General features: G+C 37.3%; 1 protein-coding gene across 1 annotated transcript; it reads right to left on the bottom strand.

Moving 5' to 3' along the window:
* Positions 1-300: 300 nt before the first annotated feature.
* LOC140169544 (uncharacterized) lies at positions 301-2,683 on the bottom strand. Its single transcript, XM_072192807.1, has 2 exons — positions 2,399-2,683; positions 301-501 (listed from the first exon to the last, which is right to left on the bottom strand). Exons 1-2 carry the CDS (start codon positions 2,681-2,683, stop codon positions 301-303), a joined length of 486 nt encoding a protein of 161 aa, XP_072048908.1.
* Between the last annotated feature and the right edge of the window lie 8,744 nt (positions 2,684-11,427).

Raw genomic sequence — 11,427 nt, 5'->3', positions numbered from 1 at the left:
GCTATAATTATACTAGTAACATTAACACATCAATATATATCTGTTTCGTATAGATGATTTGACCCATCTGCACTCTTCATTGGCAATGTGGAGAATGACCACATTGCGACTGAAGAGTGTAGATGGGTCAAACCAAGTTACGAAACAGAGTTGTATTGCTATGTGTTAATTTCACTGGTATAATTATAGACTATATTTATTTACTTATTCATTTATTTATTTTACTTGTCAATTTCAATGTCAAATTTGATCATGTATTTCGTTTTTCCTTTGTGTATTTTCAGTCCAATTTTCTTGCTCTCAGTATTCAGTATTTAGCTGAACTTCCAAGGTTTCAACTGATGGTGATGTAAGAGCTACATCATCTGCAAACCACAGGTCTGTTAACCATTCTCCGTCGATATTAATACCTCTTTTTTCTAAATCTAGCTGTTTGAAAATTTGTTCCATGGCAGCTGTGAATATTTTGGGAGATATTGTGTCCCCTTGCAGTACTCCCCTCTGTATGTGCATGGAGGTATATAAATAAATGGAGAATGATCGCCAGAATTCTAATCTCCTAAGTGGAGATTATCCCGTTACCTCTATTCAATGAGTCACCAAACTTGAATTGACCAGCCACTTCAGCCAAGCTATTGATCTCCACGATGGTTATGAGCCTCTACCATGGTTCATTGATTGTCACTCCCAAAATTTCCTCATAGGAATTGAACCTACATTGACCCGTACCGGAAGCCTTGTAAAAGAGACTGTATAATGACGTCAGCTAGTCAATCAGATGTTCAAAGTCACCAGTTTTGATAGCTTATAGTTTCAATGTATGATTGTGCGAAAACCCGAAGAAATTTGGATGTTCTGTTCTCAAGTTATGAAACTGCTTTCTACACTAGTTGTGCCGTAACTTGACAAATATACTTAGTTTTCATGTTCATATATTAAGCTTTTAAGGGGTCTGAGGGAGTTCAAATATAGTGCAAATGAAAGCAAAACGTTTTTACCTTCCGATTGTGAAAAAATTATGTTGGGCCAATTTGGGCCATTTGAGTTACGAGCGAGCAAAATTTACCAGAAGTACTTCGGAATTCAAGCAAAAGTGATGATCAGACAATCTTTTCTAGAGAGAATTGATAGGCCCTATACGGAATGTATAGGCCCTACATACTTTGTTTAAACAGTTTCTCATAGTTTAGTGTATGATAACCGTGATTTGGGTTGAAGCTTCGGGTCAAATTGATTGAGTGCCATGACGGATATGTCATATTATTGCTTTTTAAACTTTTAAATCTGTATTGTCATGAAATCGTATAGGCCGCCTAAATCATCATCATTAAACTTCTCATTTTATAATAAATAATTATCAGTATTTAGGCCTAAATGATTATATTAATATTATTAGGGGCTATCATTTTCTTTGGAGGAGGGGTTTCAAATATACGGGGGGGGTCATAACTTTTGGGAAAAAAAGTCATAATTCAATTTTTCATGACCAAAATGTAGGAAGTCACAAGATGACAACAGATAAGGTGTTTCTTTTATCAAAAGACTGATTTCTTGATGCAATTTAACTGAGACTAGTATACCTAAACCTAGGTATAGGCCTACTAGTCTCAGAATTTAAGCACTCAATTTTTGGCGAAAATGAGATTTTGATATCAAAATTTTGTGAAACATGAGCACTTTCCAATAAGTATAAACTTCATTTTACCCCATTGAAATCAATGGCCAGTGAAACAGACTTCACAATGTAATCAACTTAGCATAATCAATATAAACCTGAAAATGCCCATTCAACAATAATTGGTCATAACCAACGTAGTACAAAAGAGGCTTGGCTGGATCATTCTCCATTTATTTATATACCTCCATGGTATGTGGATAGGGTTTGAGATATCCATATCTTTGTGGATTGTAGCTGTAGCGTTTGTGTAAATACCTTCTGAGATCTTTACATACCCTTTGTTAACTCCAATCCTTCTTATGGTTGCAAATAAGTCATTATAATATGTTCCACCAAGTCAAAGGCTTTCTCACAATCTATGTAGCTTGTACAAAGCTTCAGCCAGTGGCGTAGCTGCCGGGGGGGGGGCAATTGCCCCTGGCAAATATTGCCTATTTGGGCCCCGCCCCCTAGTGCAAGGAAAAAAGAGGAAAAAGGAGGAAGAAAGAGGAAAAAAGAGAGGAGAGAGATGGGGAGAGAGGGAGAGGAGGGGCAGAGAGATGGGGAAGCCATACGATATGCAATATTTTACGATTATTATCAATAAGCCTGGCAAAAATTGTCTATTTGGGTGCAGTGCAGGGAAATTTGGTAGATTTGGGCCATTTGCTTTCACAATCAATTGGCTCGGATCACAGCATGCAGATGATCAGTTGTAGAAAAGCATTCTCTGAAGCCTACCTGTTCTCTGCTAATTTTAATCAACGATTCTCTTGATTCTGTTTTGAATGTTTCGTGTGAAAATACATGAGATAGCAGACTGATTGGTCGGTAGTTTTTGATATCCTCTTTATCTCCTTTCTTATGTAGAAGAATAATTTTGGCTTCCTTCCATGCTGTTGGTATCTTCTTTTCTGTCAATATTTGCTTGTAAAATCTCGCTAATTGATTGTTGATTTTTGCACCTCCTATCTTATAAACGTCACTGGATATATCATCAGTGCCGGGTGCTTTGCTGTCTTCCATTTGTTTTACTGTCTATACTTCTTTAACATTTACATTTGGCATGTCTGTTTGGCATGGAGACAAGAAGTTTGGTTATAATGAGAGCTATATATGTTTTGGTAAAACTCTTCACAGATGTTGAGTATTTCTACTAGACATGCTAGATGTAGGAATACCATTTTTATCTTTCATTCGGCCAGTTCTAGCTCTCTTGCTGTTCATTTTGGAGATCTGTTTTGGTCCTTCGCCACTTTCTTGGATGGACTCAATTTGTTCTCGTCGTTTTCGTCTACTTTTCTGACGCCTCTTCTTCCCGTACTGTCTTGGTTTTGCCTATGATTTCTCTGAGTATCTTTCTTTTCATATCTATATTCTCTAACTCAATTATTATATTCTTTAGGTTTAAGCTTCCTTATTCGTTCTCGTGGTGCTATTTCTTCAACAGCCTATGTCACCGTGCTGGATATGAGTGTTGCATCGAGTCTATATCCATATCTGCCATATCCAATGCTGTGAATCGATTCTCGAGCTTTTTAAATTCTTGATGAATTTGAGTTTTGCCAGTATCTTATTTAATAGTATCTTGGCTTTAACAGGGCCGGATTTACCTTTATGGGGGACCTGGGCCAGGCCATAATTTGGGGCCCTAAACACACCGTGAGGACGACATGTGCACTCAAGTTTTTAGATTTCACTAGAACATTTGCGGAAGCGCGCAAAAAAAAGTTTCAATTGTAGACCATTTTAGCCCAAATTGAAGCTGATTTTGCTATACAACAGGCTAATTTTGCAATTTTGTACCCCTTTTTTTGGCCAAAAACATGGTATTTTTCGACTTAAATGGAAGATGCACACTACACAGTGCAATTTTGGGGGGCCTGGGCCCGGGCCCATCTGGCCCTATGGTAAATCCGGCCCTGCCGCTTTAATCATCATGTGATCGCTGCCAATGTCCACCTTCGTGATCACATCACAATTCAGTGATGCCTCTCTGACTGCTTACTACAAAATCAATCTGATTCCTGATCTTTCTTCCTGGAATTTCCCATTTCCAGTATCTGTTTTCTTTCTTTTTGAAGGAAGTTTTGGCAATAACCAGGTTGATGTGTAGCATATTCAAGTAGCATTTCTCCCCTTCTGTTTCTTTCGCTAACTCGAAACCTTCCCATGATTGATTCCTCTCCGGATTAACATCTCCCTATCTTGGCGTTGAAATCTCCCATTACTATGCTCTCTTCCAACCCCTTATTCACATCATATATTTCTCCTACTGCTTCATCCTCATATTCAATGAGCAATCGATACTTTTACCTCATTTGCTTGGCTCAAAATTAACAACGAGCAAGCCTGATAGTAAAAACTAACATTTTGTAATAGCACGTTATTGCTTGAATTGATTTCAAGTAATGTTATATCGTTTCATTTGTTTAAGGTCGAATCGGAACAATGGGAAAGGAGTTCATATTTAATATTCCAACGCACTACGTCACATGCTGCGATTATTACCAACATGTAGTTATAGTATCCACGTCATCAGATCACCCAGTAACATTCACAGTAAGCGTTCCAGGTATCGACTTCTATGCAGAAAACACTACAACGCGATATGACTACACCGACATAAAGCTACCAAATTCGACGCGTTTGAGTGGCGGTGGTGTTCAAGATCGGACGGTCGTCGTGGCGGCTAATGATTACGTATCTGTTCATGTCATTCCGACTTCGTATTATTCTCGAAACGATGGTTTCTTAGCATTACCTACTGAGGAACTAGGAATTGAGTATCTTATTTTAGCATACAAGCCCGGCAGTCGTTTGTATCCATCACTCTTTTCAATTTCATCGCTTGACGAAGAGACCGAGGTATACTATCAAGAAAGTTCGAGTTCCCCATGGGAGTATATAAATCTTCAACCATATCAAAGCTATCAAGTACTTGACTATAACAAAGATCTTACTGGTACCTATATCATGGCTGCTAAGCAGATAGCAGTTGTTGCTGGACATACATTCGGTTCGCTAGAGCAGATGCCTCCAATCGACAGCTTTGGATACAGTTTTGTTCTTGCCCCATTCAATGGAGTTAATTATTATGATTATTATGGATTCTTGTACCGCATTATTGGACCCGAAAAAGCAAACATAATCATTACAGACTACGATTCAACATTTAGCATAGAACTTGATGCGCGGCAAATTCACGAAGGAATTGAACACCGGGATTATGGTTCACCGATAACTCGCATTACCGCGGACAAGCCCATATTAGTAATGAAGTACGTGAGATATCAAGACGTTGCGAAAAGTGCAATGGTGGTCGTGCCACCAACGGAATGGTTTGCTGGAAACGTCACTTTTCCGACATTTTATGTAACCCCACATTATTACTACCTATATTATATCAACATTATAACTCAATGTACAAATGGACAGTATCTCATGTACGATGATAAGATTCTTGATACGTCCTGGGAAGAGATGTCACAAGATGGTATGTGTGTCTATCGTTCTCCAGAGATTACACCTTCCACTCATCGTGTTACACACACCGATCCTGATGCGACATTTTCTGTTACAGTTTACGGTGTTTATGCAGAAAAATACGTCTATTATGCATACTTAGCCGGATTCCACGAAATACCGAGTGAGTTAATCCGAAATAATGTTGAATGATTTTCGTATAAATACAGTTCCGTTTCCTACATGAGATTTCAGGTGCGTAGCTATATCAACCAGTGAAAGTTATGGAATGGCCTTCTCGAAGGTCATCTGATATGCTCTAGTTTCTTGAAGAATTTGGTCATAACGAAGGTGATTTTCCTTACCGTTTCTCATATTCACTATTTTTGTTGTAATGTTCCTGAAAATTTTGATTACCACTGTTTTTGAGGAAAACTGAAACACCTTTACCTCTAGCCCTTCCCGTCCGCCTTTAATAGCTGTGGTTTCCTATAATCCTGCCTAAGCTCTTGACTGACGTCATTTTAGATACCTTTGTCTGCACCCTTTCCTAGAAACTTAAAACTAAAACTTAAAAGTAGTTTCGGTTTTCATTCCAGTTTGTTACATAATCGTGTAACCGCAAAATTGGTTTGAAGTTACCTTGATCAAAGTGTACAAAAGAAGTGTTTAAATTTCGCAGTGCATTATTTACGAGCAGAGAAATCAAAAAAGTCAATCTACATTTGAAAGCGTGGTGTAGATGTTCGATTAACCCTTGGATTATGTTCCTGTGAAAACATATAGACCATCGAAATATTTCCTCTCGAAATTACAAAAGAATAGACACTCGAGGGATGTACACATCTAATTCAAATGCATATCGCATACGTACGTGATAATCGATTGAAACTATATGACTTCCGATAAAAGGTTGACTTCTATTCAAATTATTTATTACACGAAAAAAAATGAGAAAGGGGCAGATAGAGAGAGAGAGGGGAGAAGGGGGGGGGGGTGTGAGGTGGGGTCAGGGAGAGAGAAAGAGAAACAGGGCAGCGTAACCCGTGTGACTACCGGTCGGTGATTGTGTGCTTGGCATGCGGGGGATCTAAGGTTCGAATCCCGGAGGTGGCAAGTGAATTCTTTGTTCATCTTCTCTCTTCTTTTTTGTTTCTTCTTTAACTTCCGACAGCAAAAAGCAGGTTGGGTGTTAAGGTTAACTAACATTTTATGAAAGTTTGTTTAGTTTGGATGTTTGCAAAATAGAATGAAATCTAACTGTACTGACCGTCACACCCAGTGTTACCGAATCTTTATCGTTGGCATATTAGCAGAGAAGCATAGTCTTCTATTGTGCTGGTGTTTGGGAAGGCACTAATACAAAATGAGGAAGTCTTATCCTCCAAAATTTCTTGCACTGTTTTTCTCATGCGATTAAGAAGATACCCCTCAACTCAACAGTGACATATGATACAACAACATCCTCAGCCCACTACAGAAAGAGTTCTAATTTTCAATTGATGAAGTAAAATGTATCTGCCATCGAATAGTCGATAAATTGCGAATATATTTGTCATCAACAAACTTGATAAACATTATTATTTAACCATAACAACCATGTTTTTCTCGTTTTACTCAAGGTAAAGACCAGATCAACATCTTTGCTATTCTTGTCGCATCTTTTACGTTACTTGGTGTCTGTCTGATAGCAGCTTTGGGCGTAGCTTTGGGCATATTCCTTAAAAATAGAGAAAAAGACGATAGCGAAGAAGATGGGAGTGATAATGGACATGTACCTACTGCACTTCGAACGTTTGGCGATGAATTCGACAAGTGAAAAAGCAAACATTAATAAATACTTAAAGCCATATTATAACATTTGCTCTCAATATTTTTCAAAATTCTTTTTTATACGATTATATTATACTAAACCAACATAGTCTGCAAAAATCAAGACTCTAGCTGCTGTAGGTTTGTCAAACTCCGAGATTTTGAATAAAACGCAGGAACATGGATTAGTCGAACGCATACACGATGTTCATAACACAGTACGTACATGTCGTGCGTGACGGTGATCAACACAACAAAGTATCGTACCATAACAAGACCGAAGAAGTAATACGCATTAGCGACATCGGCGCTGATAATAAATTCCAATTTACTTTACTTTGTCTTAGTTCTTTTTGGCTCAAAAATAAAAGGGGATATATCTGACAGTCAAAGCTAACATTTTATGGCAAAGAAATGCTACTCTATTTTGTATGAAAATATTATAATATGGCTTTAATTAGGTAATTAATACGCCGTTTACATTGGGCAAAATTCGTAACGGATTTCAAGTGAAGTGAATTCGAATAAGTTGTCATTAATTACGACTTTTCACTGATGTAAAAGAACACGTTGCTGTATTCGTATGCATTTGGAAATAGCAGGCTTGTCAATAACTGCTCTACAATAAAGGTATACAAATCAAAACCACTAATCCTTACATAACAATTTTCTATCTTTTGGCTTGTCTACTGTGATTTATCATGGGGTGGACTTGTCCAGCTGGGAGTGAAATTGGCTAGAGGGGGTAATTACCAGTAATTGGGCCTGGATTTGTCACCTTTACATAGAGCAAGTGGACTATATATTTTTGTCCTATACGAGCCAACATATTTACACAAAGTATATAATTATCCCGGAATTGTTTTAATTAAAAAAAATTGTCAATGTACTGGCACTAGAGCACATACCCCAGGGTCTGTACACGGAGTTTTTGAGGTTATTTGAAGGTTTTCATCCTCGAATAAAACACCAGGATGTTTGGAATAAATCGGAGCATTTGTCAATTTTGCTCCATGTAATGCCAAAATTAGACCAATGACGTCACAATGTTTCCCTTTTGCTCATAACTCCATAACTTTACACCGCAGATAGGTCAAACTATATTTTTTTGTGAATCCTTTTGACCAACCAGATCCAGCTATAACGTCCGCTTGCCTAGTTTGTCTGTTCGATATCGTAAACTAGTAAACATGTATCGTAGATCAAGCCGGCTTGACTAGCTTTAGGTTAGTCAAGCTGGATCGAGTCAAGTTCGAATTAGGTGTTTGACTAACTTTAAGCTAATAATAATAATAGCACAAAATATTTTGTTAACACATAGATAACATTATGTTTAAAATGTTTAACATGTTTATACCCTTTATATAACCCGACATTTAAACGTTTTCTGTTAAACGTTTTGTGTATGCTAAGATATTCTCACCGATATATTTTTACTAGTTGGACATAACCCGTAATGAGCACTCCTATCTGAATTTTGGGTATGAACGTGTCCAACACAAATTTTACATGTACACGTAAACGAGGCAAAATGTGACTATTATACAGGGTGTCCCAAAAAAAAGAGGCCCCACATTGCGCCCTCTTTTTCTCCTATTTCTGAAACGTTGATCAAATATATTTTGGTTGGTAAAGAAACCCTAAATCGTTAGCTTTGATAAACCAAAACAATTCTTTCAATCGGCTCACATTTTTTGAAGATATGCCCTCTTTAAGAAATGTACCCGTTTTTCACTCTGTCCACGGATGAGGTTTGGCTACATCAAAGATTTAAACGAAACACACGGTTAATGACATGGATAGATAATAGCATTAGTCTTGGGAAAGCATTCACTATAAGCGAGGATCACCAGCTAGCTTCAAACATCTTCGCAACCCCGTATTACTGCTGCATTCGCAAGTGTCCGGCGCACAAGGCCTTAAGGATAGTACGCAACGCAATTAATGCAATGAGAACTAGGGCTGAAACCTGTATTCGTCACGGAGGCAACCAGGTAGAGGGCAGATCAGCACAGTAAACTCACTTCAAAAAGAACCAAAGACAAACTAAACAGCCCTTTTCAGGGCTACCTTATTCCAAAAAGAGAAATGACTTATGTTGTCAATAAAAAGAAAGCAAGAAACGAGAAAAACATAAGTAATTGCAAGTATAGCAAAAGAAGTCCAATCCCACATCAATTTCACCCAAATTAATGACACTTAACAAAATCCATAACCCATAAGCCCACCGGTAAAACCCATTCCCTTAAATAAAGTTGTTATTTTATTAAGTTATCATCGAGGAATGTTTTATATTCATGCATGGTATATGCACTTTTCAATCTTTGAAGTAGCCAAACCTCCTCCGTGGACAGAGTGAAAAACGGATACATTTCTTTAAAAGGACATATCTTCAAAAGTTATGAGCCGATTGAAATAATTGTTTTGGTTTATTAAAGCTAACGATTGTAGGTTTCTTTACATACCGAAGTATATTTGATCAACTTTTCAGAAATAGGAGAAAAAGAGGGCGCAATGTGGGGCCTCTTTTTTTGGGGACACCCTGTATAAGATAATAAAAAAGCCACGTTCAGGGTCCCACCGTGAAAAATGTTTATCTAAAAATATTGTATGTTAAGTTACTTGATTGACAGAAAGTGATAATTAAAGCGACTGTAGTGATAACCACGGTCCCAAGTATATCACTGTGGCAGAGCTTGTTAGGTTGATTTTGCCAGTTAAGGGTTGACTAGGTATTGTTGGTCGAGGCAGCTCGCAATGTAATGATCAATGCAATTGTTGCCAAAGCTCGCTACCATTCGCAAGATGCTGTGAACGACCACATCACAACAGTTTATTAAAATAGTTACTAACCTTTAGATGTTTTTCTTTGTTATTTATTGCTCTATGGGCGGTGCAAATTGAGACTCAGACAGGTGTTTTATTGTCACCCCTGGTCAAAGTTTACAAATTTACAAAATGGCCCAATTTTATCTAAACCTAAATCGCGAGAAAAATGGGTCCTAATGAAGAAAAACTGGTATAATATGGTATAAAGGGGAATAAATTTCTGCGAATCGCGCAACAATTAGGTTAAAATGGCCAAATATTAGGTTAATTTGGTTTATTCCACCCATCCCCCGGATATACGCCTATTAAAAGTCATTTAATATGGTTCCCATGCAGATTCTCGTGTTCTGAAAGTCCACCAGACGTAGACAAAACAGTAACAATTGGAAGCTGTTACAATGTTTTAAAGTTAAAATGCATTTTTATTACTGGTCATCTTGCTGATTGGTTACACATCTTAAAAAATGTTTCAGTTACAATCTGATAGCATAATCATAACACTTGCATATCGATTAAATCTCAAGGAGGGATACACATAATTATTTTGATGTAAATGTTTTTCCGATTTTTTTACCGTTTTTGATGTATCAAATCTTATTTTTGTTCCCAACTCACCTACAAACCCAGCAAAAAGTTATCCTCATTTGTAGGTGACTTTACAATGTATCATCATGCTGAGTCTTAAGAAGCTACAATTTACAAAACAAAAGTTATAAGAGCGGAGGTAGAACTCATTGAAAAACCCTCGTATCCCCTATGGATCTTCAAATTTAACCTATGACCTGTTGGCTGATAACAACGTTAAGTGGAGGGTAGGTCAAACTATACTTTTGCTGAATCCATATGATCAGAGGAACATTAGAATGGGTATTTATTTAAAAAATAGCAGTTTTGAAATTTCACCCCTGTATAAACTTTGACTATTAAAACCTTGAATTGCATAAGGGCGACAATTTTACACCCCCAATAATGTCAGAAAGGTTGTAGCTGACTTATGATGTACTTTAATTACAATTGGGTAAGATCCTACTGTGATAATGTAGTTGTATAGAATATATTAATACATAGATAATCACTCAGGGATAAATGTTCAACAAGTTGGGGTTACACTGAAGTAATTTGCATAAATGCATTTGAACAAACACATTAAAATAATGTAAACGTGGTTATTTAAATTAATATCCCGCAGATGATATTTCTGTTCCTTGTGAAACATATATGTTTAAATATGATGTCATTTTCAGAAACGTTGCAAAGGTTGGTCTATGATAAAGGGGCCATCGAACTGTTGATGGATGGGAAAAACACAGATGGCGGTGAGACGTACCATGGAGTATCCAGCGAACGAAAGCTAACAGCAATAGTTGGTTGATTACTCACAATGAACTGCTCCTACAAAATCAGCATAAAGTCGCCAGGGCACTATAGAAGATACAGTTCATTAAACATAACAAAATTCAACAAAATACAAAAGAAATTCTTGAAAAAAATTGATTTTTGAAGACCAAAGCAATGACTCATCCTAACATGTTTGGTATGATTTTAAAGGGCATAAAATAGGTCAAATCGGGAACATCTCGGACAACTTTGTGCTCATTTTGTGAGAACAGCTCATTGTGAGTTAAGGCTTTCTGGCTTTCAACTCTCAATTTTTATCACTTTCC

This window comes from Amphiura filiformis, chromosome 14 (genome assembly GCF_039555335.1).
Source record: "Amphiura filiformis chromosome 14, Afil_fr2py, whole genome shotgun sequence".
NCBI lineage: Eukaryota > Metazoa > Echinodermata > Ophiuroidea > Amphilepidida > Amphiuridae > Amphiura > Amphiura filiformis.
The sequence above is the reverse complement of the archived record's forward strand: the minus strand, read 5'-3'. Positions and strand labels throughout refer to the sequence as shown.